The 27,108-nt window shown below is 39.3% G+C and overlaps 2 protein-coding genes and 1 long non-coding RNA gene across 3 annotated transcripts; 1 reads left to right on the top strand and 2 right to left on the bottom strand.

Moving 5' to 3' along the window:
• Positions 1-162: 162 nt before the first annotated feature.
• Positions 163-13,187, bottom strand: tmc2a (transmembrane channel-like 2a). The gene is made up of 20 exons (XM_042395864.1): positions 13,117-13,187; positions 12,372-12,410; positions 11,813-12,260; positions 10,545-10,700; positions 10,285-10,375; positions 10,107-10,188; positions 9,908-10,014; positions 9,627-9,725; positions 8,738-8,880; positions 8,452-8,599; positions 8,076-8,264; positions 6,987-7,166; positions 6,612-6,770; positions 6,093-6,221; positions 4,469-4,536; positions 3,306-3,545; positions 3,094-3,219; positions 2,730-2,808; positions 1,901-2,021; positions 163-1,708 (listed from the first exon to the last, which is right to left on the bottom strand). Exons 1-20 carry the CDS (start codon positions 13,151-13,153, stop codon positions 1,488-1,490), a joined length of 2,862 nt encoding a protein of 953 aa, XP_042251798.1. The 5' UTR covers positions 13,154-13,187; the 3' UTR covers positions 163-1,487.
• LOC121885995 lies at positions 7,116-9,425 on the top strand. The gene is made up of 3 exons (XR_006092655.1): positions 7,116-7,179; positions 7,623-8,216; positions 8,426-9,425. It is a non-coding gene; the product is annotated as an uncharacterized LOC121885995 (long non-coding RNA).
• Positions 13,188-20,039: 6,852 nt separating the features above from the next.
• Positions 20,040-26,199, bottom strand: zfand5b (zinc finger, AN1-type domain 5b). The gene is made up of 6 exons (XM_042396100.1): positions 25,947-26,199; positions 22,320-22,504; positions 22,033-22,177; positions 21,792-21,895; positions 21,177-21,305; positions 20,040-20,448 (listed from the first exon to the last, which is right to left on the bottom strand). Exons 2-6 carry the CDS (start codon positions 22,474-22,476, stop codon positions 20,300-20,302), a joined length of 684 nt encoding a protein of 227 aa, XP_042252034.1. The 5' UTR covers positions 22,477-22,504; positions 25,947-26,199; the 3' UTR covers positions 20,040-20,299.
• Between the last annotated feature and the right edge of the window lie 909 nt (positions 26,200-27,108).

The raw sequence follows: 27,108 nt of genomic DNA on the forward strand, positions 1-27,108 counted from the left end.
GTCCATCAGATGGCCCTGGACTTTCTTGCTACCTTTTACCCACACCCATGACAGGCTATAAACAAAACAATAAATGTTAAATAAAATAAAATATGTTATTTAAAGATTTTAAACTTTATTGCAAAGGCAGAATCATACCATAATTACAAAGTCAGTGTACATGTAAGAGAAAATAAAGAAGGCCAGAGGCACAGATGTGTTGAAAATCAATAACTGACACATCAGACATGATCACACACTGTAATTTCCTACAATACATAAACAGATTTAGTTGTATATGGATGTGATACCGATATCATATTGTAAAAGTATGAAAATATGCTTAATTTACATTATTAACATACTGACATTAAATTCAAGATATCCAAGCTACCCTCTTCCATTTACTTTACAGTGTGTCTGGACACCTAAAATCAGTTAAGTCATCATGTTTCCTGGTCAGTGATTTCAAAGTTCAATGAGAAAACTGTTCATCACTTGCACATATTCCAGTTAGGCCCCCCACAGTTTAGTAACAGGCTGATCCATTTCCAGTTTCCCATTGAATGGTCATGCACTTTCCTATTCAGACTTTCTATTTCTATCTTTCTCTCTCTGTCATATGTAACCTAGTAACCTCTCATTCATGTGTTGCATTGTCATTTGTACTAGCACCACCCTTTATTATTTTTTATTTTATTCCACTTTTATGTTTGTTTTATTCTATTTTACTAGAAATATTATATATACAATGTATACTGAGTTTGACCAAAACAAAAAAATAATCACATGACCTAAGTATGTAACTTTGGTCACGTGATAACAAGCAGTTGTTTGTGGGTGATGAGAAAGACCATAAGATGTGGTTGAAAGCTCCAGAAACAGGTACTTAGCAGTGTTGTTTTGTCAGACTACTGTTTCCAAGAATTCACGCTCAATATATACTGAGTATCTGGGGGCACAAAAATTTATTTTGAGATAAATAAAGTTGTGTCTTATGTTATCTGAAGTACTGTTGCTATGGCTACCTACAGTTTAAAAATACCTTGAGCACTGATTTAGCACTGACTGAGGTGTCTTGATATACCAGTGGTAACCCAAGTCTATACCATGTGCTAACCAAAAGATGTTCAACTTGGGCCCTGAATTTGCCCAAAAGGTTGGACACTTTGGTCCCATTAGAGACCCACATGGGCAGAAACACACATCAACAACCTGGTTTTCCTGTCTTCCTTTGTGAATTGTGATGATAACTAGCTCAACAAAATTGAGGTTTTTACAGCACTGTGTTTTAAAACTGTATGGTAGGTTGCAGTTTATAGAGTTATAATTTTCCAAAATAACCTGAGTTGATGTTGATGTCAGTAAGTAAATATGAAGTCCTAATGAAGGTCCTTGTGAGTGAAATACCACAATCACAAGTGCCTGTTTGTGTCTCCAGTTGGGAAATTAACAGACATTATCTGAGGGATGAACACAGCCTGCAAAATTGTGATTTTCTCACACTGTTATCTTGGAGGAGGCCCTCTCCCACGGCCTCGGCCCGGTCCTGCACCAGGACCCGGACCTGGCATTGGTCCAGGTCCTCTTGGCCCTGGTGGCCGGCTCACTGGCCCCCGAGCGTTGGGGTTGGGTGATGCTAGAGCCACATCTTTCTGCAAATTAACACCTTTACCGGCTGTCCCGGGTTTCGTCTTAGTTGGCTTTGCATCCTTCTCTGGTGCCTTTTCTGTTCAGAGAAACAAAATGATGAATCAAATGAATCTCCAGATTTCTAGTTTCAAGTCAGTTTTGACTGACACCAATAACATATCGGTGTTCGATATACAGAGGGAATTGTACTTTTCCATTATGCTATAGGAATGTAGACACACAAATAGATACACACACAGAGTGATCGACTGTGCAGGAGTTTACTGACCAGGCTCTGGTGGAGGAGCAGGGGGGATGAGGGAGCGATTCGGCAGCAGGTCCTCCAGGTCTTTCATGACCTGGTTGGTGCTGTCCGTGTTGTTCCTCCTGTTCTTCTCTTCATCCCGAGCCTGGGCAGAGAGAGATGGAGGAGGATAGCAGAATTTTATACAGAACAAGGGAAGAGATAAACATTCAGACACTCAGAAGAGACAAAGGAGGGGGCGTAATACAAAGTAATGTCAAAGAAATGTTATACAAAGATCCAGTAAGGTTCTCAAAACAGTACAGTTTAGTGAAGTATTTGGACTGTTTAATTTCAGGGGAAAAAATGCTGAAGGTCTGTACATGCAAGTTTCCACTGTACAAACTGTGTTGTGTACTTTTGTCTCTGTTGGTGTGAATGTTGGCTCTGATGCAAACTTCAATGATAAGATTACAAATCTGCCCTTCTCTTTTTGTTATTAGGTTTATTTTGGCAAAAAAGAATATTATTTCACAACAGCAGGGGACATTTTCTCACTGTAGCACATCTACAAGATGAATCTAAGGAGTCACAAGATGATTAAAGGATAAGAGAGAAAAACATTTCTCTTGTGGGTGGATGTGTGTACCTTTTTTTCTTGTGAAATACTGGATACTTTTGCCTCATCTGGGCACCTACAATCATTATTTTTAAAAATGAGAGGGAAAAATCTCTCTTTGCTTACCAATCACACTTGCACTATAAAGCCATAACCTGGGATTTGGGGTTGCAAGTAGAAATGGCTTCATTTCAGAGGGTCACAAGTCAAAAAAGTTGGGGACCACTGGAGTGCATTACTGTTATCTGTATTCACCATCTGCATCTTCTTCTTCAGCTCCATGTTGGAGTTTTTGTAGGCCTCAGACACCGAGTTCAGGTAGTAGATGGCCAGTCTGTAAAGCAGAGATGACTTGTGGATTTGTTGTGTTTCAGTGACCACAAAAGCAACATATAAAGATTGCAACCTTTTTCCACACACACTACAAACAACAATTCATTTTTGTATCCATGCACTTGCATGTGTCCAGAGATGTGTAAATATGAATGTGCAAAAAAGGATTTATTCAAATTAAATCAAAGAGTTCATTTATGTTCAAAGGGTAAAGTGTGTGTGTGTGTGTGTGTGTGTGTGTGTGTGTGTGTGTGTGTGTGATCCAGTGTGTCTCCTCTACACTCACACCATGAGCAGAACAGCTGGTATGATGAGGCCCGGGTTGGCTGCATAGCTGAAGAGCGTCCCCATGAAGGCCGGCAGGTCCAGGTCAATCGTCTCCATGATCACATCAAACATCTTCACCTTCCCACTGCAAACATCAGCAGGATCAACGTGTCACATGCTCATTTGTGATTTCACTCATATCACTCGTGTTCATTGTTTATTTGTTGTTACCTGAAGGGTCCACAGTCAAACGAGGGCGGCAGGGTCATGATGGTGTAGACGACAGGTAACAGACTGAGGAAGAGGATGAGTAGGAGCAGACCCATGTAGAAGTTGTTGGACTTGGAGGCCTTGAAGACTCTCTCATGGGGGACGTTGGTTGCCATCACCGCCCAACACTGATAGTACATGGAGCTGAGGAGGCGGAGCACATTGATGCCAACCAGCCCAGGAGCATAAAACGCCCCCATCCTGAAACACACCAGAACATGCATCATGTCATGAGACAAGATGTTGTGTAAAATTTTATGCTGCTTGATTGATTACAATGCCATTACAAAGTAAGTATTTAAATGTCTGAACTGAGTTTCTACTATTTTTCTCTGGAAATGTGTCTAATATCTACACATTTTAGCCTTAAATCAATCATTTGATGTAACTCTTAGTAGGAATGTTGTAAATAGTTTTTCTGATGAAACATTTAAGTTTCACAGCAATCACAAACTGTGTTTGAGCTGAAATATTGCAGCCTAAACCCACCACATGTGATTTTCATCATTGCTATTTGTCCAGACATTTACTAGTACAGAACTTGGTATGAAGGTTGCACATTAACATGGGTATTTTACTGACAGTGTTCAAATTACTAACTGAGTTATCAACTAAAATGTGTTAGGCCACGCCCACCAGAGGTCAGTTGGAATTTTGGAGAGAGAAGAAGACAGAAGAAGACATTTCCAAAAGAAGAAGAAGAAGATGCCTACACACTGCTGGTGCTTGCCCCACGGAACAACTTCATCCACAGTTTTTCAAGGTTTCTGTCCTGTTCTATTGCTTGCACAGCATTGACATGCATCAATAATAATGTAATAAAAACTGTGGCATAATGTAACACAGTAAGGGGATACAGGTGACATAGAATAATGTGATGTTACTTTTAGATTACAATCAGGTGTAACCCACCACAACATGTAAATAGTAGTGATGTATTCAAATTGCTGTTGATAACACATGCAGAATAATGGCAGTATCATTGATATTATCTATCCTCTCAATGTTACGGGATATATGCAGCAACACATCCATGCATGAAAACTCACACACACACACACAGGACTACTGAAAACACTGGTGACTGATTGTGTGTAGCGTCTGTATAAAAACAAAGTTCATACCAGATCATCCCTTGATTAAAGACCAATCCCAGAACATTACCACTGATGTCAAACTCTCCATATGACGGCTAGAAGTGAATAGAGAGATGATGATTACTTACTATTTACTGAAAAAAATTAAATTTCAAAGTTTAAACTCGTTCAGTAGAACAGCTAAATAAGTCCTCAGTTCAGTAGGCAGAGAACTGGATTTGATGCACTGATTAATGGTTTAGATCTGCAAGAAAAATAATAAAGACATCACATCAACAACACATTAATCCACAGTTAAGCTGGTTCTAGTTTTAAAAGTTATGAAGAAGAAAACTGATTAATTTAACAAACTGTTAATCATGTGAAGGCGTAACAATACTTAGATTCATAAGTAAAGTTTGGTCTGTCATCTTACAAGTTCACCCTTTTTTCACAGCAGATATTTTGACATGTAATAGCAGGAGCAGCAGGAGAATAGCAGGTGGTACTAATAACATTAATAACAACTGCATTCTATTTGCCTAAAATGTATTCACATTGTGGATGATCACTCACTGAAATGTCTCACATGATGGGACTGAAGCATTGTTAAAGTTATTAATTACACCTGCGTTTTACTGATATAACAAGTCAAAAAGTGAAAACTGTTTTTTGTGTTACTCTGATTATTCAGGTACTGATTGCATTTATCACTATGAGTTACACAGGCATCTTGTAGCAGAGTGAACACAGCTGCATCTGTTACAATGAAAAAGTTGTTTGTGTGATTTAAATGTGCTAATGACCAAGCATGTTAGTGTGATAATCAATGCTAATTTCTAAATTAAACAGTTGGGTTCACCATGTGTTCCACCTGCATATTATACTGTCAACCAGGTGATTCACATGCCCACACTGTAAAAATTAAACAATAATTGCACAGTAGGCCTTTTTCACAGGAGATATTCTCACAGTACAATGTTACAATGTTACATTTCCATTTAGCAGACACTTTTATCCAGAGCAACGTACACATGAGAGTTAGTACAACACAAGCAAGGATCTAGTCAGGAGAGAACACGCAAGTGTGTTTAGGTCTGATATGATGTAGGTGCCAAAAGGCAGTGCAGGCATAGAGTGCATAGAAGTGGATAATAGTATCTTTTTGTTTGTTTTTTTTAATTTTATTTTATGAGTCCATGAGGCGCAGAGGTGTTTGTGAAAGAGCTGGGTCTTTAGCTTTTTCTTAGAGATCGAGAGGGACTCTGCGGATTGAATGGAGTTTGGTTACTTGTTCCACCACCGGGGAACTACAGAAGAGAAGAGTCTGGCTAGCGACTTAAGGCCCTGTTGTGGTGGTGGTACCAGGCACCTTTCATTGGCAGAGCGTAGTGAGTGGGAGGGACCATAGACCTGAATGAGGGAGTTCAGATAGATGGGAGCCGTTTTAGTTACTGTTTTGTAAGCGAGCATCAAGGTTTTGAATTCGATGCAGGCAGCAACTGGGAGCCAGAGGAGGGATATGAATACTGGGGTGATGTGCTGTTTTGTGGCATTATGGGAATTTTCACATTGGGTTGATGTGATGATGGACCGACTACTTTGTATTTACACCTGAAGTAAACAGTTTCATTTAACTATGAAGCAAAAATGCTCCAGCCGTCAGACTTACAAATCCAGCCTCCAGGTCCCAGCACCAACAGTAGTTGAGGAAGCGGACGATGACAGCTCTGGCAAAGTCACCAATCAGGATGGTCAGGTAGGTCACCTGGATGTCCGACACTGTCAGCTTCACAAACTCCTGGAATACAGACAGCACAAAGTGAGGGGTCAAGAAAAATCTGAAGAGCTTGCTTGCGGAGTCAAGTTATTGATTCATTTTAACACATATCTGATACTTATTATATTTCTTTAAAAGGAAGTTGGAGAATTTCTCTGCATCTGTGGTGGTTTTCACTGTCAAAACATCTTTTATTCATTCTAAAATCAGATGTTTTTTTGGACTGTGAACCAGGTAAAACTGGCATGTATGTTGCCTAAAATAAATCAAGTTACTGCAGGAAATTGTATAATTTTCCAATTTTGGCAGAGAATAACAGCACTGATGTTAACTGATGAGATGTAGCAGAAAATAATGTATGTTGTTTCTTATATTCCAGATGTAAATAGTTGGGGGGGGGGGTTTCATTACTATGCCAACAGCAGTCTCCCAGCAGGGTCCTCTGATGACATCAGCAGGGTCCATGGGGGGCGGGGTGGCCTCGGTGTCGTTGACAAGGCGTGAGTAGTTGGCGTAGTACTCCTTCATGGTCCAGATGGAGGCATTTTTAATGGACTCCTCTTCTTCCAGCTGAGAGGCACAGACAAGGTGATGAATCAGCAGTGACACATAAATCCATTCAGCATGTTGCAAACTGCTCATTATAGACACTATTTTTCAGGAAATTAGGAAATTCATTCCCAGCGCTTCTACTGAAATTAAAAAGGCCTTTGGAGCAAATTTGTAGCAAATGTGGAACCATCAGAAATCTGTCCAGACACACACACACAAACACTGCTGCCATACCTTGGTGTTGACCTCATCAAACAGGGCAAAAAGAAATGTGTAGAGGTTTCCCAAAAAGAGGGCAAAGATGCGTCCCAGCTGCCACTTGAGGGCGATTCGAGGATGGTAGTCCTCCAGCTCAGCGATGGTCTCAAACAGAGGAGGACACACCAGACCCAGCAGAGACATGATGATCTCCAACTGGACCAAACAGGTCAGAGTCACCACTGACATCCTCATGTATCTACTTCATTACAGCTGACAACACACTTTTATTTGTCAATATGTGTCTTTTTATCTCAGTATTTTTATATACTTTCTCACTGTTATATTATTAATACAGATGCCTTTTTCTTTCCCATACTGTTTGTTTTGTTAAAAGAAATTAATGTTACAGCATTGCATCATGAGTAAAAAGTTGCTGCAAATGCATTTGTCTTGTTTGATCTACTTGTGCAGACTCGCTGCCTTCTTTGAAATCTTTGGGAAGTTCAATTTTACAGCATTTTTTGGTTTCATCATAGTTTTTTTTAACCTTTTTAAATATTCTTTTAAAGTTTTAGAAGTAGTATTTAGTGACAACATGAGCATCTTTTTTTATCATTATTGCATGTAAGGATTGTTTGTAGGCCTTCACAGTTTATTTTTTGTTTACAGTTTCTCCTGTATGAAGTGATTGTACTGGTTGTTTGCCATATTGGGGGCCAGGACAATTTAAGAAAATATAGCATCTCTCACCACTGAATTATAGATGTTTAAACTTTCCATCATTGTTGTGAAGACTGTGGGATGAGCTCGAAAGCCCCAGAAGAAGAAAGTAGGTGAACCTTGGGTTGAGATTGTTCTGTGAACAGGAGTAGTAGCAGTACTACTAGCAGCAAGAGTATTACTAGTAATTGTAGTTATAGTAAGAAACCTCACTTGTTTTGTTGTAAAAGTGAGTACTTTTTCATTTCTATTTGACTTTTCTACTTTTGTTGGGTGTAATATCAGCAGTAGTAGTAGGAGTTGCAGTGATATTAACTATACTAATGTCAGCTTTATTAAGATCAGTATCTGTAAGTATTTCCAAAATCAAGTATTTCGTTGGAGCCATCTGACCATCATTACCTCGTTCTTCTCGTACCAGCTGAGGTCATTCCTGTTGGCAAACTCCTGAGACCTCTTCACCACGAAGTAGATGAGGTATCCGCTGCCACCGAGGCTGCAGGTGATCATGAAATTAGCCAGGACTCTGAGGAACCTCCGCAGGTGAATGTTCTCATCTTTCTGGTTCTCCTGCTCGTCCACAATTGACTCCTGTTCTTGTCAAAAAATGTACAGGATTGACAGTAAAAGCATAACTATAAGTGTAACGTTCAATATTCTATTATAGCATATAGAAAGAAATGAATTTCAACATATCATTCTTTAAAATATAAACCTATATGAACTGACTGGACAAATGTTTCATCTGACAGTCTGTGTGGCCGGTTGCCATGGTTACCTTGAAGCTGGTGGTGATGGAGGCGTACTTGTTGTCTGCAGTCTCTGCGTTGCCTATGAGGTAATCCCAGCTGGTGAACATCTTCCAGGCGAAGGTGAACTCTCCTTCCTCTCCGTCTCCACCGCCAACATCAGCGTTCTTGGCCATTCTGATGAAAAAACATTGCTGACATTGCTCAGCTGTAGCTGAAACAGCCTGGCTGAGAGGTTTTTTTGTACTTGATTTAACTTGTTTAACAGTAAACATCCAAAAGGCAACTGTACATCCTATTATACTGCAGACTCACGTGCGGATCACGACCATCAGGCTGTAGCCGAATGTACCGATCCCAACCATAAGGTAGGACAGAGGCAGCCTAAACTTCAGCAAGCCGATGGTCCTCTGGTCGTTGTAATATCCATAAAACAGGACTGAATATTTGCAGTATCCCTGAGAAAAGAAGACATGCCATCATTAGGTTTTTTCATTGCTCTTTTCCTCACTCATCTTCCTTTAGTGTCTGTGTTGGTTTGGGAAACACAGCTGTGCTGTCATTTAGCCAAGATGCTTTGGAAAGGTTGAATATACAGTAAAATGAAGGGTATGTATTACATCTGGCATTCTAAAATATTCAGAAGGGAAAGAGAATGTGTGAATTGTGTGAAAAAGTTGTTGGAAAAAGTAGAATTGAGTCTCATTTTCTTCTGTTTTGTACAAACTATGATCATTTAAGAGTGTCAATTTTGCATGAAATGGCTCAACAGAGCCCTTAAATATTCTCGTATACAGGTGATGCACTGTATATATGAAATGTATTTATTTATTTTATTTGATGTGATTACATTTGCTAATTTGGCTCAAAAGCAAAAAGAAGGCAAGAATGACTTTCTGGTGTGTCTTTACTTTGATTTCTCTAGTGGGTTACTATTATATATGCTTTGTTAGTAACCTGTGAATTTTGTTTGTCTGTTTAGACATAAAGGTGTGTAAAACTGCTTGTGAATGTTATGTGAACTAGTATTCTTTATTTTTGGTCTCTTTGTAGTATCATTTGAAAAAGTATGTGCTGCGTTCTGAATCTGGTTTATATTATTGTAGTGTCTTGTGGGCCTCATCAGCGTTGGGGACATTTATATGCATGACACACTAATAAAAAAAGCTTCAAAAACATCATCTATAGTATAAGTGAGACTCACGTTGAAGTCCATGAGGACAGAGTAGTCCTGAGCAGTGTCCTGTTCTCCTCGAGGTACAGTCTTCCTGGGGATGGATCCATAAGGAAGACCCATCAGAACCTGCAAAACAGAAGAAATTAAATAAAACATAAGAATAAAACTTCATGTACATATTTATTGTTTATCTAGATTTTTGTTTATTTTTATTTTAACTATTTTATACTGTAACTATTTCATACTTTAATGCATCATGAATGGATTTTAATTATCATTATTAAGCATGTTGTCCAGCATCATTTCACCTCAGGGATGACCACCAGTCCAAAAGTGAATCCAAAAAGGACAAGGTTCATGCCGTACATCCAGCGCAGGAAGATAAAGTAAGATGCCACAGATGACCCAAAATGACCTGAGGATATTAGAATATTTTAAATTCAGCATCTGTCCACTAGGAGTCGCTGTTCATCTGGTAAACTCAGCTGTGCTGTAAACATAACTTACTTTCCACCTCTTTGATCTTCCTCTCCCATGGGATACAGGATGTTCTGAAATTCTCAAAATCCCTCTGGAACTTGATCCATTTCTGAGATTTAAAAAACAACAACAAAAAAGACTGAAAAAACACCCCCACAAGCATGAAGCCGAGGGTAAAATAGAAAGGAGGCATTTTGTTCCTAACCTTTGTCATCATCACTTTGTAGGCGTACCACTTTCTGCCTTTTCCTTTGCCCAAAGCTCCTTCAAACTTATCCACAAATTCTTGAGCTTCCCTGTGAAGAGACAAGGTCACATGTGAACCTTTTGAACACTTCTGACAGGTAGATGAAGGTAGATGAAATGATCCCAAAATATTCCACCTACGAACTGAACTGAATGAACTGCATATGATTTATTTTTTACATCTCAAGCTGGAAAACGAGACAGATGACAGGAGATTACTTCAGGTGTACGAGCCTCCGCTTCATCCTCCATGGCTTGTTCCTGATATTAGCAATCAGTTTCTTCTTCTCCTCCACCTCCTCCATCAGCCGGGCCATCTCTCCTTCTGACATGGACTCCTCTTCCTCGTCAGAGTTCGAGTTGGAATCAGATGAACTGCAGGAGAAAAGGCAGATGGAGAAAGAAGGAGGGAGGGAGTTTGTTGAAATAAATAGGAGTGATTTATCTGTTTGATATGGATATATAATTTAATATGCAGATTTTCAGGTGAATATCAGGTATCACGAAATACATTTGAGGGCCCGCAAGATGATTAACAGGATAGAACTATTTATCCAAGCTTTTTTTCTTGTAAATTACCTCGTCATTTTACCACTTCAGTTGTCTAAAAAATATTCAGATAAAGCAAACAACTATGCTAGCAGCTCTGTGAGGCACACTCACAATACCAATTCTAAAATGCTGCTTTTCAGCAAGTATAATGTTTACCACATTCACCATGTTAGTTTAACATGTTAGCATGCTAAAGTTTGCTAAATGTGAGGGAAAATCAGGGGATCATAAAAGATCAAAGTTATTACAGTTCATACTGAGGGGAGCATGAATGTCCGAGTTGTTAAGGAATTTCACTCAAACCACAAATATCAACCTCATAGTGGCGCTAGAGGATATGTCATCTGGGCACCATAAGTGCATGTACCAAATTTATTCTGATAGCACCCATCCTCAGACCAAAAATGTCAACTTTTTATACAAGCTGCTGAAGACTTCTGTCCAGATTTCCATTCATTTTTTGGTGGATATTCATATTCTCTTGAGTCGTAATGATTTGGTTGACCACCCTGATCTATCCAGCAAGACGAAATCAAAATCTAATGGGCAAATAAGCATGCTATTTACTGAGCATTTTCATGCTCCACAGAAGATGAACCCTTTTCTTTTGGGACACTCCATTAGTTTTCCTCTCAGAACAAAATGTAATCTTTGCTCACTTCAACATGCAGATTGCTATTTAATTTACTGAGCACATTCTTAGACGAACAAATGTCTTTTTTCCTAATAGTAGGGATTTAAGAATAGTAGAATTAACACTCACATATTGGTGTAATGAACAGTGCGCCTTGTAGGGATCACTACCAGGGCTTCAGATTTTGTTGTTATTGTGTATTGGCAATTAAGTTGTCAATTAAAGTAATTTAAAAGCAGTGTTACAATAACTCAGTTAGGTAGGTATCTGATTCCTTACAGTGTAGTTTCATTTGCTTTACCTGTCGTCCTTTTTCTTCTTCTTCTTCTTGTCTTTGTCATTGTCCTTGTCTTTCCCCTTGTCCTTTCCTTTGGCATCCCCCTTCTTACCCTTACTGTCCTCCTCCTCTTTCCCTCCTTTCTTCCCTCCTCCCTTCTTTCCCTTCTTTCCTTTCCCCACATCACTGTCCTCCTCCTCACTGTCCTGGGCTTTGCCTCCTTTCTTCTTCTTATTGGCCGCTCCTCCTCGCTTCCTCTTAGGGGCCTCATCCTCGCTCTCATCCTCATCATCATCACCACCACGTTTCTTGGTCGGCTTCTTGTTGTTTGCTCTCCTGCCTTTCCTGGGAGCCTCCTCCTCATCTTCATCATCCTCGTCCTCACTGGCTGGTTTTTTACCACGGCCTCTTCCCTTTGCACCTCCTCTCCCAGCTGCCTGCCTCCTGTTCCCTCTTCTCTGGGTGGCGCCGTCTACATTAAGAGCAAATGAATCACACATTTTGGATTCGGAGAATTGGATTCAACTCTAGACTATTATTTTTGTTTTAATCAGTTCCATGAAATGCTGTTTCATCCTCTCACCATCACTGTCGCTTATATCCGCATCTACATCTATCCCAACTGAGGAAGAACAAACAAAAACAACACATCAACAATCAAATATTCAACCAGCTCAACAGACCTTGAGCACATGTAACGCCAAACATTATAATTCTGCACAATTAACAATGATCAAATTCAGTACAAGGATCGCTCTAGGGATGGCAATGTTGGTGTGTCTGTCAGTAGGTCAGTCCACCAATATGGTCCTCACTGATATCTCGACTTGACCAGACACAGAACAGCCATGAAAGTACCGGGAACTTGCATTTACTGTAGTACCACCTGAGCAGCACCCAAATTTAGTTCAAGGAACTCGTCCCCGTCATGTGTGGAGACTAGTAGAAACAATGGCTGAACCTGTGACAATGGCTACACACTATGTTATATTTCGTTAAGTTCCTATAGTAGGAAAAGTCACCAAAAGTCACATGATTTGAGTCCACATCTCTGTCATTGAAGCATATAATGTTTTATGACATCTGTATGTAAGTGGTCATAAAGCTGTATGACAAAACACACATACGATCAGATTCAGATTCAAAGTTAATGAAATGTACATTTCACAACACAAATGATTCTTACAAATTTGTTTTGATCTGGGAAAACATTTTCTTCTTCTAAAAGGACCAGGCTGCCTCATACATAGGTATAACTTACACAACGTACATCATTATAACAGCGACACAGCAAATGAATCCTCCAGTCATCTAAACCTTCAACTCACCTTCTTCCACTAAAGCTGCATCACTTTTTCTCGGCATGATGAAAAATAAGAAGTTTCTATCCTCTTTGTCCTCTGCGGCGTTCGCCCAGACTTCCCCCCCAACAGGTTGGCTCTCCTCTGTCTCGGCTCCCTGCCAGCACCAAACTCAGGTATCTCACAATGCCGTCACTATGACGACTGCTGCATGTGACCCACTCTCAGGAGTGGTTCTCAGATGGGTGCAGTAATTTCTGGAAACCAAAGATGATACATTGCGGCTTATTAAGCATGTGGGCTTTGTTAGGAGGAGCTGGGGCATATATATTTTATTACTATTATTATATTATTATTATATTATTATTATTATTACTATATTGAAGTGCTGATATAGAGGTGTGGGTCACACCAACAGTTCACATCAGGCCAACATTGATTCTTAGAAGTTCAGAGTTGCTCTATTTAGCTAGACTTAACTACTGTGTCCTGCTTTGCTTTTAATAAATGGCCAAAGGACTCCATTATCCAAAGAGATGGAGACACTCTCACTCCTCTTGTTATTGGAGACCACACACACACACACACACACACATACACACATTAACACAAGAAGACTAGACAGCTTTAAGATTTAATGAAGGTTTAGGTTTCTTCATGCAAGGCCCATTAGGCAAGCATTAAATACCCTGAGCTGACCTTGTAGCTGCAGTATTTTTTGTTTTGTTTCGTCTTTGATCAAATTGCAGCAGGTTTCGAATGAGCCGACCTGCAGCAGACTGACAGCAGCTGCCTGTGTGTGCAGAGCTGGAAACTGTGCAGAGAAACACTTCATTGAATAATAGAGTAGAGCTAATTTTCCAAAATGATTTTTTTACACAGTCATCAGCTCCCACAGGTGACACATGGATCACCTTTGTACAGGTGTGTGTGGTGAAGATGAGACATCTGGTCAGATATTGCTTGAGAGCCAAATACATTTTTAACACAGTTAGATCCTCCAACACTACTGTAAATCTTTAGGTGAGCATGAACTGACACTACACACAACAAACTAATACTTAAATGGGCATTATTTAAGGTTTCATAACATAAGAAATTTTCATGACATACTTTAATAGCAAATTTATATGAGGCTATATACAGTATGTGTATATAAATGTGTATACCACAAACAGTGGTTGGTGGGGGGAGGGTATGGAGTTATTTCTGTCCTTTCTTCATTTCTTCTTTTTTCTTTTAAAACTGCATTGACTGTTTTTTGGCCACTTGGGGGCTTCAATTCACAGCATTCACACATCCAGCAGAGCAACATTATTATGCATTTTGAGTCGTGTTTCTGGCCGTGTCTGATGAATGTTATATTTAATATTCACTTATTTTAGCTCTGTTTTGCTCTCCACCAACTCCTCGTCACTATGAGCAAACCTGTTCACATACACATTGTATATATTAATATATATGTGTTGGTCATCTATGTTGATGGATTGTTGGTGGGATGTTTTCCTTTTGCTCCAACTGTTTGTGTTGGCAGTTTTGTATGGTTATATACATATCAATGAAAAGGAACGTCTATACAACAGTACTGAGTCATGAATCATAAACCACACCATATATTATAACAAGAAAGGTATAATCAAGAAATAGAAAGAGATAAACAGTAATGAGCATAAATAAATAGAGGTACTGTCCATCCATTATTCCATTATTGATCCGTGCATTTAGATTTTTTCTTAGTAATGAATCTACTATGTAGCCTAAAAGCTATCATTTTCCCTAAAACTGCTTACTTGGTCTGACCAGGCCCCAAAACAGTATTACTGTGCAGTGATGATGATGATTCATCTAAACATTTCAAAGCATTTGTGTGGGCTGAAAATAATTAAATGAACAAAATCACTTGGTGTTTAATCAGCTATGTTTTGTGTTCATAATGCCCATGGGTGGTGTGTTATTTTTGCAGTGCTGCAAGAAAGCAGTTCTGTTTACAAAAGCTTGCAAAAACAGCCAACATTGACCACATTTGTGGTCTTGACACGAATTTCTAAACACCTGCATGTCTAAAAAACCGTCAGATCTTTCTAAATCAATATTTCATGCACAGTCACAATGAAAGATGCATGAGCAATTAAAAGTTAATGGATCTGGTCTTGCTGTAATATTACTGCACATCTGTGACAGAATGACACAAGTGGGTATGCATGTGTGCGTGCCTGTGTGTGTTAATGTAATGACTGAAATATTAAAAGATATTCAACTTAAACTTTTCATGGTAAAATTTTGCATGTGTTGCCTTTGACAGCCAGAGCTGTAAATATTAAAAACTGTAAACTTTAATAAGATAATGTAAATACTATCTGTTTACATGTATGACTGCTTCTACACTATAATTGCATTGTACAAACAGCGCTGGCTGTATAATAATACAGAGTTTTATTTATTTATGGTTACCAAACAATTTACAATGTTAAGGCTGAATGATCTTAATTTATATTTTTGTGTTTTTCTTCAAGAGTTCAATAATTTTACACCAACTGCACAATAAGTTTTAGTTTAAATTCATGTTTGGATTTTTGTTTTGTCACACAGGTTAAATAGGATGTTTGTTATGCCACCTAGTGGTTATTCACCAAAAAAAAAAAAAAAAAAAGATCCACCAAAAACATCCAACTAACTGTGCATCACTGAATAAATGAGCTGTTCTACAGATTTTGAGAGGTCATATTCATTTGTGTGAAAATGTATTTAAAATTTCTTCTTTATGTTTCTGACAATCACAGGCACTGCAGAGGTGAAAGGTGTGAAACTGAATGATCAGAAAATTATATATGGGATCAAATAAAAGTCAATAAGATTAAGTTTGTGAAAACTTGTGAATGTGTAGAAAAGATTTGTGGTTGTAGAAAACAGCTTTTAAATGTGAAAGGGAGTGATTCCATGGTTTTCTACTTAACATCTATAGTCAGATGTTCACAAGAGCATTTGTGTCTTTCTTTGTGTAACCTCCCTGCGGCTGATTCTGACTCAGTCAGTCAGTCCACCCCTTTGGTTCAGACTGAAATATCTCAACAACTATTGGATGCGTTGCTATGAAATTTGTGGCAGACAATCATGTCGCCCTCTGGATGAATTATTACCATTTAAGTAGTCCCTTAACTTTTCATCTATTGCCACCATCACATCAAAAAACAGATTTGTTCTTCACCAAATACCAGCAAACACTGATGACATTCCCATCAGCCTCAGTTGTACATCAGCTGCATTCAAATGTTGCTAGAATGCTAACAGGCTAAAGGTAATATGTCACATTTGGTAAACAGTATACCTGCTAACCATTAGCATGTTAGCTGTGTCATTCAGAGCATGTTAGCATGCTGAAGTAAGAATTCAGCCCAAAAAACTGCTCTCCCTCAGGACACAGAGCCTCTGCATAGAAATACTGTAATTTTATTCAGCTACAGATTGTTTCTACACATTCACAAACTTGAATTCCCCATGCAGAGTTTACAAAGGGTAACTGTTTCCTGGACATTCTTTCACAAGCTCAAAATCTTACTGACCTTTATCTGAACCCTAATTAAAGCCTTCATCAACATTGTTTTCTTGTGTATACATTTTCTGCTAATAAGTGTGCTGCTCGGTTCCCCTTCAGGGTTTTACTGTACACACATCTACAGTATACACAGAACTGAGGTTGCATGCAAAAGGAAATGGAGGTTCACACAATCTGCGTGCAGATGTAGTTATTATGCAAAGAGGTGGATAGTGAGTTTACTCAATAGCTTTATTTTTGTAGAATGCAGCACTGGTACTTTTGGTGAATTTCCACTGTAGGAGACTTAACAGTTTTCACTACAGTGACAGCAGCAGCTGCTACTTCGTAGTTTAAGGGTCATAAAATACCACCAGCACACATCTGAAGTAGACACTTATCACGAGGATCAACTTCATTCAAGTATAACTGTACTACCATGTTTACTAGTTTTCTTTTCTTTAGTGTGACTAACTGTTAACAGCTTGATTTCATTTATATTATTATTCATTATTATTTTAAAAAATCTGCATAGTGATTTTGTGTTGATGGTGAATAAAATTATTTAACTAACTACGGGAAGAACAAATATGAAATACTTGTTTGCTTTTGCATAATTCATAAAGTGAATTTCATCCAGTTTAATGAGTGTGTTCCATTAATTATATGTTATACCTTCATGTGTTGCTAGTTTTTTCCATGTAAACACTGATAAGATGAAAGCTGTGGGTGGTCGGTGTTTACTTCTGTGCTAGTAGTCAGAAGATTATTTGAGGAAGCATTTCTACTATTTCTCGTGGGAGGGGGCTGACTGACAGAGGAACACCATGTGCTTCTCGTGCCGGTGAAAGAGTACACTCCGCACGTGTGTGTGTGTGTATCTAAACATACAGTCATCATGGTGAGGCAGGGTGTCATAACGTGACCCGAGGCCACGCTCTCTCTCTGCAGCAGATCTTGTTTCCACAGCAGAGACACGAGTCACATGGAAGCACAGCGCTGTGCAACATAAACTGACAGACAGCAGCCTGGAAATGTCAGCTGGATGTTGTGCTGAACATCTGAACCTGTGAAGGAGGACGACAGTTCGGTTTATGCATCATTAGAAACTGTGGTTTAATGATGTGACATATGAGTGTATGTTGTGTATTTGCGTTATGGTGTACTGTATGTTTGTGACTGTGTTGGTTTAGACTGCATGTTGTGACTGTCTTGTTATATAAGCCTGGATTTCTTGATATCATGACTACAACTGCCACCTCTTATTTGACTATCTGAATTTTTATCTATTTTACATATTCATATTGCAGAATTCGGACAGTGAGATGGAAGCGTGGGTTTTATAAGAAGGTATTGGACATTGAGTTGAGGTGGATATGGACACTAAAGAGATATGTTTTGTGTATTGTTGAATCTTCTTGCAGAAAGATTCAATAAAAAAAGATTTTCAAAGAAAAACACGAGTAAAAAAAATCATCCAAGCAAACTATCAAACAAATATGTATTTAAAATTGACTTGACGTGTCTTTAAAAAGAAATATGATCATTTGTCACCTATGTAAATTTTGTTTGATGTAGATTTGTATAACCACAGTGGTTGATGACTGAACATTAAAGGCGCTCCAGTGGACTCTTCTCGTAAACAAACAAAAGTTATGTTTGCATTATGAGTCACCACAACACATTGTGTGTATCCTTGAGGACTAACAAAAGTGGTGAGTGTTTCCTTCTTCATAAAACATTTGCAAAGCCAATTTTGAAAAGTATTTTAAATCCTGTATTTTGCCTGCATGAGACAAACAAAACCAGAACCCAAAAAAAAAAAAGAAAAGCTCCATAGTGCTACTGGAGGTCAAACTCCACAGATTACCTTTAATGGCTTAAATCTGCAGTTTTAGTGTGCAGGGTAAGATTTCTCCTCTTTTAGAACATTCAGGAAAACCACAACTTCCAAAACTGCCAGATAAAAGCAGATTGACTAAGTTTTTCCTCAGGGTTGGCTGTTCCGAACTTTACAATTCATCACCTTCTTCCAGTTAACAGTAGATATTGTAAAACACCACTACAGTATATGAAGTAGTATATATTATAAAAGAGGTCAACATTCAGGATGATGTTAATCTTCATTTTAGTCTGAACTGGCAGACACTGGCATATTGAAATGAAGGGTCCAGAATTCTTGATGTTATATTTGTGAACATAATTTATTTACATCATACAATTTATTCTGTATAATTGGAAGATTATGCGCACTGCAGTATATAAATAAAGATGTTTGTACAAACTTGCATAACTAAAGGGTAAAAAAACAAAACACACAGATTAAGCAGCCAGACCAAAAAAAAAAAAAAAAAAAAATCAACGAAATGGAAATTAACCTACGACCACACGTCTCACTAAGTCACTGCTGCACACAACCACTTAACCTCATACGATTTTCAGTCACCAGCCATCAACACATCTACCCCCACAAACACACACACACACACACACACACACACACACACACACACGTCTTCGATACACAGTATGCAACAGTCCAACACTCCCAACGTTTGTCAGCTCACATTAAAAATAGAAGAAAACATTCAATAGTGAAGTAAAAGATGAAAATATTAGTGGGGCTAAACCCTTCCAAAGGCAAAAAGTAATACAAGTTTAGGCTACTTGTCATACAACAACACACAGCATACACACTGATTTTCATGAACAAAAAGGAAACAAATGTTAACAGAATCGGAGAAACGGTCAGGTGACCTCAGTGGATGGTTTCAAAGACCTAAAAAAGCAAGACACTGACGTGCCTGCAATCCAGATCCCAGAACAGAGCGGCTCACAGCATTCAGCCCAAGATAAAGACGTAAACTGTCAAACTACGTTGTGTTTCTCGTGCCACACACACACACACAAACACACACACACACACACACACACAGCAGGAGGGAAAGAATATGAGCCAGCGAGAAAAGGCTAGCGACAAAGTCTCTTTTTCAAAGTCTCTCTTCAGCAAGATGTCGGAGCTGTGTGTAGTGGGCGGGCCAGAATGGACGAGATTCCGGTGGCACAGAGAAGCATTTCAGGTTGATAAAAACTTTCTAGGACGCAAAGTCAGGAGGGTTTTAACTCTGAACTCACAGAGTTAGGTGGAGGCCAAAAAAAAAAAAGAAAAAAGACAGATATCCACTTTGCTACTCAAGCCAGCAGAGAGCAAGCACGGCTGAGATGGCGCCGTCAGCCAACAGCAGTAACAGTCTGAGAGTTCAAACAGGCCAGAGTGTCCGGGGTCTTTCAAAGCAGAGTTCAAGCAACCTCAGGTGATCACAAAACAGACTGAGTAACCATCAACAGCTTTTTCTACGATGACTTTTTCTTCAGAAATCTCCCTCCGTCACATCAAATAATATAGACCCCCCCCCCCCCTCCCTGCACTCATGCCCTCCCCAACCTCCCATTCACACATTGTTTGTTCAATACCACCTTCCAAAAGTGTTAAACTCACACAAACAAGAATGAAAGCTGAAAATATAAGTTAACTTTCATGCACTGGGAAAAAAGTCCGGACTGTGTAACAAACAAGAAGAAAACAGGTCCTTCAGGAAGAAGGTTGGGCTCAAGTCCTTTTTTTTTTTTTATAAGCCGATCACTCCCAGTATTCAAAGTCAAACTGTAGAGTTCTCTTCATATTCTCTGGATCTTGTCAGCGACAACCACAGGGTTCTCTTTGCGAATCTTGGCAGCAGCTTCCGCTTTGTAGTCGTATGGACAGTTGTGCTTGTCGGAGTAACGGTGAAGTCCACAGAACAGATTTCCACAGCGGCAGTCAAAACCTGAAATGCCACAGAAGAGCACAGACCGAGTCAAATCAATAACAAGTGCTAACAACGGTTAAAACATTCCTAAGTGTAGACGGCCTGATGCACTGTTGACTCCCTTAAATACTGCACCGTGTGTGTGTGAAGATACATTTTCAGGAAAAAGAGTTTTAATGTTGGAGGATGTAATAGAATATAAGCTCTAGTGAATCATTGCTCCCTGTAAAATAGCCTGACTAACTAGTACTGAAACATATCTGTATTTTTAAACACTAAAGACATAAACTTAACTGATGCTTTCTGCTGTATTTTTGGCAGGAACTTTCTTAAAAATGTTGTAAAACCCACAAAAAAAAGGAACCTCAACTTCCTGAAAAACTTGAAACCTGAAATCAATAATTAATGAATCAGCATGTACGCTCATCTTTGTGCCTTTCTCCGTTTTGGCTCTTTGAAACATGCTTCATTTTTACATCTGCTGCAGAAGAGTGTGATGACAGACTTTTTTTAAAAATATCAACCATTGCAAGGATTCCACTCTTCACATTCTGCTGTAGACTTTGATGTGTGACAAAAATGGCAAAAAGCGCTCCTAACACCTGATTACATAAAAACACTCGACCTTGTAAATAACTATATTGCCAAGTTTTAAGTGAAAAAAGTTTCAGTTTTCAGCTTGAACAGGAACAACCCTTTGATCCTGTTTCTACTAACATTAAATCAGTGATCGTGTTGTCTCTTACCTGTAAGGCCAACCTTTTTGCGGCACATAAAGCAACGGTTCTTCTTGGGTTTGGGGGGCTCTGGGGCTTTGGAGTCTTCACTGCCAGCAGTGGAGGGATGGGAGGTCGAGACTGTGGGCTGATTCACCACTGCAGACAGAACAAAAAAAATCTCAATTAAGTAGGTGCTGGAACACCTTATAAAGCATTTCTCTATCTACAAACCCCCCTTGTGTATGTAATTAGGGAAAATATGCAATTTTTTATTCCAAGTTCTATCTTCATCTGTTGTGATACAGTAAACTTTATGGCGTTTATACATGAAGTAACTGGATTGGAATGTTTTTGACTAATCCAATGAACAGTCTTACTCACTGATTGACAACTTTGTCCTGATTGGTCAAATACGACCCCAGATATTAAAGAAAAGGATAACACACTAGAAACCAAATTTTGATAATCTTACAGTACAAAGCATGATATCACCCAACTGTAAACATCTGACAGTGAAAACAAAGGCCCAACATCACAAGATTCACATTATTATTATGTAGTGGACTGTTGTACACTGTATCCCAATAAACTGGCTCAGTATATATCCTGTGATAAATAACAGGTCCGTTTTTTAGCACCCACCTGGCTCTGTGAGCTCTACTTTGCTCCCTGATGCTCCTTTCTCCTCACAGGAGAGACTCATCTCAGTCATCTGTTTTGTTACAGCAATGGCTGTTGAAACCCCACTGCAAACAGGAAGAAAATTAGAATATTACAGAATCAGAATATTACAGAAGTGTAAAATGTTTTAAAAAATGTCAGCTCCCCTTGGAAGCTGCTAATGACTGTCAACAATGTACTCACGACCTGAGTGGATCCTCACCTGAGAGCTTCAGCGGCAGCAGCCTCAGCCGAAGCAGCCTCAGCTGCCACCTCTGCTGCGGCGACTGCAGCAGCTGCAGCATTGTTCAAGGTGGCCTCTAACCTCTGGATGGCAGAAGCCTCAGCTGTGGGGCCGCTGCTGCTGCCTGAGGGAGATAATTTCACCACATGTCAGAGTCAGATGCTGGGGACAAAGGTGCAGCTGCAGACAGAGGTTGGGATTTATTTCCTGTGTGTACGTGGAAACAAAAAAAAAAAAAAACCTGTGACAGACACAGCAGGTCTTACCCACAGCACTCAGAGAACTGACTCCTCCATTGTTCTGTCTTGACAGGTGCTCCTTGTGGCACACAGAGCACATGCCATTAGTCCTAGGGTTGCCATAGAAACCACAGCCGGTGGCACAGAGCATAGGAACTGGGCTCTGATTGGTCTCCTGGGCCATAGCGATGTCTGCCGCCTGGTGAGTTGACCTGGAGACACAAACAAAGACACACGCCATTGAGGGTCTGTGTGGCCAATACACAAACAACAAAAACAGACCTGAAAAATTGATAAATAGACCTACAGAATAAATAAAAAGCTTTTCACCATCTTACTAAAATGTAAATGAAACCTCCAGTGGCAGCATTATGGCTAACTGCATAAGTATCTATTTCCGGGGCAGCTTTTTAGTTTCCTTAGTCCACGGGATAATCCATCACTGCACTTAGTGTTTTAGTTTCCTTACAGTCCAACCTCTGTGAAAGCCAGCCTCATACGAATAAACAGACCAGCGTGCACAGATGAATATGTGGGTGGTTCAGTTAGCCGGCAAGCTGCCCCGGATATAGATCCCTTTGCAGTTAGCCATAATGCTGCTACAGGGGGCTAGTTCCTGTGTTTACTTTTGTTGTCAGACACTTTTAATAACAATCTGAGCCTGTCAGTGGCAAAAACAAACAGCGGAGGTACAAAGACAGGCGCAATTGCCCCCAAGGATGACACTGCAATCCATTTTGCGGCTGCCGGCTGAAGTGCTCTTGCTCAGTACTGGACCGATTCCAAAAATGATTATCCCCATTAGTCACTTAGATCCAAAATGATGGGAAAATAGGGTCCAGGTTGACAAATACCAGAATTTCCCTTTGTCTGGCAGAATGCAATTCTTGAAATTGACGTGATGCAATCAGCTAAAGGGATGTTACAGAGTGGACTTTCCTCCCTCACAAAGAGCAAAAGAAACCCGACAACAGCAGAGTTTCATTTTAGCATATCATGAAGTGACTCACAGAATTAACATTAAATCAATGAGTTAATGCCTGAATCAGCCTCTGCTATCTCTACATGTTTAACTTTATCTGTATTTGCAGATTGAAACAAATAATCTGTAAATCACAGTTCAGAACAGTGTAATTTTACCTTTGCTGCTGAGTCTTTCTGCTTCACTAAATCACGCACACCTCTTGTGCAACTCAACACAATTATTGTTAATGATTATGAGCTGTTATTAAACCTAACAGGCATCAACACACGCTCACATCTGACTTTGGCTTGTTCACCTGCTGAGCTACTTAATGTAATTAACAGAACATCGTATTCTTATTTGCACAAAGTCAACAAACAACAATATTACTTTATTTAAGCAAAGTAGTCTAAAATTTTTCAGCTGATGGTTGTGTAGACAACATTTGAAAACTTTGACTTCTTTTGTTTTGTTATATTCCTCAAAGTAAGATCTTTAAAAAAAACCTGTAGTGTCATTTTACCAGTATGAGGACTTTAAATCTTACACTGAGTACTAAGATACTATACTAATCTTAGACTATAAAAGCTCCTGCACACCTCCTTTGTCACAATTAGACCTGTAGGGGAAGGTTTACAAACCAAGATGTTTAGCCAATATTGATATAATTAGTGCTTTTTCCAAATTAGAACACAGCATGTGACTCGTCTCTTCTCCAGGAAGTTACTCAAGTTGACATGAACTTGCATCATCCTCTTAATTACCTGTATTTAGAAGGAACTTGTGAGGATACCACTTGAGGGGCCAGAGACTGGTTTTAGTCATTTGAGAAACATGAGGGTAGTATTCACAAAAACAAAATTCAAGTTTCCGGTAAAATGCATCAGAGGTTCACTCTGATAAACACAGTCATCACTGCAATCTGTTCCCTTCACGTGTGTGTGTGTGTGTGCCTGCAGACTGCAGTGCTCACATGGACTAGTGTATGATGGCTTTGCTCTGTCACAGGAGTGCAATGTGACACAGTGATCTCAAAGGCTCACACACACACGCGTGCTACCTCAATACAGTAAGACTGGGAACACATCTATTTATAGTTAACCTCGAGAGTCCTAGTTGGAGGAGGAGGACGCACACAAGACTTGTTCATTTCATCAATTTCTGCTTTATTTAAAACAGCATTGTGCTGAATTAAAGCCCAACATTTTGACTTAAGCCTTCATCAGGAGCCAAACAGGAATACTGGGTTGAAAACCACTTTTTTTTTTACATTTGTAAACATTACAAGGCGTCCTATAGGATAATCACATCATTTGGTAATCAAACTATCATCTGTATCACCTGCATTGCCACCTGTGTTTGCTTTGCACATTATGACACCATCTTGTGGTTATATTAAAACACATCAATCCAGCCAAAAGAACAATACAAAAATATAATTGCAATATAATTTCCAACAAATGCCATCAAAACTAAATAATAAGAGTTACATTTAGCTTGTAAGGAAACCCAAGGAGTCCTTCAAACTGAGTGGGTATGATGCCACATTTTGTATAGAAGATGTTCAGTTGTCAAAAATACCATCAGCTTTCTTACCCAAGAGAAGAACATGTGATAAAGACAGAGGCTGCCCAACCCCATACATAGTTTAGACTAGTGGGGCAGATTCTGATATGGGCACAAAAATCAGCACAACACCTGTAGATCGCATACAGAGCAGAGTATGCTTATCAGCGAGAAAAAAGCCAAAAATCAGCCTCTGGCCCCAAGTTGTTGTCAAGCATTGCCCCGAGGCTCAATAACATACATACATTTCTAGTCAGATATCCTAAGTGGGGGTTGTTTTAAGCAGTCATTGTCGGTTGCAGTCCTTTACAAACACCGGGCCACAGCCGTGTCGCTTCTCCACAAATCCACTGAGTCATGCTAGCAAGCTAATGGCTGCTGCTAAACATCTTCTCTGTTAAATGAGCTAACTTCAGGTTACATGGCACCGGGCAGCATGGACACCAACCTATGTGCATCGAGTTATAAAACTTCAAGTTAAAAGAAAGCCATACAATATACATAGTTTGGGTCCACTTGCTCGTGTGCTAACGTTACTTAGCCACAATAAACCGTGTGAGCAGATTCTCGTGATCTAGCTAATGTTAGCATATGCTAACAAGGAAACTGTTCTTTGTTTTTGTTCCCAGCACAGACGAACTGTGTATCTTCACAGCAAAATAATAACACAATGTCTTTGAGAGTATTACAATGTAAAATAATTGCACGAACCAGGACGGTTAAAAAGACACATCGAGAAATCTGAATAAAAGCTCACAAGATAACTTGAGCAAGTCTTCAGATGCTAGTAGATTAACGTCGGCCTAATTAAAGAGAGAACGTTTTTATTTTTGTTATAGGACGGCGAAGAAAATGGAGTAAAACCCATTTAAGTCATTGTTAGATTGAGAAGCTGTTGTGAATTTTATTTAACGTAACGTTACATCACTCGCAGGCGATAAAAAGTTTAGGTCGACACGTGTTAACATTTCTTTAATCCTCGGTATCTAATTAAAGCCAATTTTCCATTTAGTTAGCTACGTCGAGGCTAATCACTTTATTTAAGATTAAATACGACTTTATGTTTGTGTTCACTTCAGAAAACTTCCAAAACAACCACTCATGCTAGCTGTAAGTTAACTTACCGTCTGTGTCAGATAAACGTTGGTTCTTTGTGGAAACTTTTTTTTTTTTTGGACTGACGGAATATCTATGTTTATCTTGGAGCTAACTAACTAGGGCCGTCTAGGTAAGTCGTCGTCTATGCCTTTCTTTTCGGTCTTCTTCCCTAGATGTAGACTCCTCTCTGCCTGGTAGTGTTGCTGGCTGATATCGGTGACGTCTTACTGTCGCTGATTTGTGGTGGCATCTGTTTTGTTTTACTTGCGGCGTTTGCGCATGCGTTTGCGTCCTCTCTTTTTCCGGCGGACGTCACGGAAAATTGTGATGCTCTGATTGGGAGGCTGAAGTGTTGGAGTGCAGCCACTAAATATTTCAGGCTATTATTACAGAACATTAAACCTGCTTTCTTCTACCAGGTACACAGACCATAGCTTCATTGCATAGTTAAAAACAAATATACATGCTATCAGCTGTCTGTGAAAACAGTAAAGCAAGTTGAAGAAGATATGGTGCCTTCAGTGCTCCTCGTAAGCTCCAGTTTCCCTATACTTTCACTATTCAGCCAAGAGTGGTACTTACTTCACTCCATCTACCCATGCTGTTTGTTCTTGTTTGTTATCACCTTAATGTATTTTTAGGAATCTTGTATTTTTAGTAGTTAAGTTTCTTTAAATCGTTTATTCTACAAGTGCACTGTTTCTGGTCTGGGAGAAATGGAATTTCATTTCAATGTATGCGAGTACTGAGAAATAACAATAAAGTAATCTTGAATCTTGAATCTCGTTCTACCACCTGTATCTTCCCATGCTATCGCTCAATGATATTAGCAGTCCTCAAAATATGGGACGACCATACATGGATGGGTTACTGAATAGGCCAGGCACAGATCCAAAGAGTTAGGGGGCACAGCTGTTTGAAGTGACTGTTATTACCATCTCTTCTTGGAAAGTCACAGGGCCCAGGCACAAGATTTACCAATCCATTCCCTCAGTTTGGCTTTCCATTGGCACAGATTTACACATTAATATTTTCCTACCACATGACCCCTAGGGAGGCTCCATAATTTTTCCCTAATTTTTTTAATGTTTTATTTACATACGGACAAGTAGCATGGACCAATGCCATATACCTACACCCAAAGGACCACAATGGAAATGAGCTCACGAGCTTTATTGTGTTTTATCC

This window comes from Thunnus maccoyii, chromosome 19, assembly GCF_910596095.1.
Source record: "Thunnus maccoyii chromosome 19, fThuMac1.1, whole genome shotgun sequence".
In the NCBI taxonomy this organism is placed as follows: Eukaryota; Metazoa; Chordata; class Actinopteri; order Scombriformes; family Scombridae; genus Thunnus; species Thunnus maccoyii.

What these genes read in the sequence shown, in the direction of transcription:
- tmc2a (XM_042395864.1), bottom strand. Translation starts at nt 13,153, where the DNA reads ATGCCGAGAAAAAGTGATGCAGCTTTAGTGGAAGAAG. An exon ending in GAAGATCAAAGAGGTGGAAA is followed by an intron (nt 10,015 to 10,106) that starts GTAAGTTATGTT and finishes TAATATCCTCAG; the next exon opens with GTCATTTTGGGTCATCTGTG. An exon ending in GCTGGTACGAGAAGAACGAG is followed by an intron (nt 7,167 to 8,075) that starts GTAATGATGGTC and finishes TGTTTGGTCCAG; the next exon opens with TTGGAGATCATCATGTCTCT.
- zfand5b (XM_042396100.1), bottom strand. Translation starts at nt 22,476, where the DNA reads ATGGCCCAGGAGACCAATCAGAGCCCAGTTCCTATGCTCTGTGCCACC. An exon ending in GCTGCCGCTGAAGCTCTCAG is followed by an intron (nt 21,896 to 22,032) that starts GTGAGGATCCAC and finishes TCCTGTTTGCAG; the next exon opens with TGGGGTTTCAACAGCCATTG. An exon ending in AGTAGAGCTCACAGAGCCAG is followed by an intron (nt 21,306 to 21,791) that starts GTGGGTGCTAAA and finishes TTCTGTCTGCAG; the next exon opens with TGGTGAATCAGCCCACAGTC.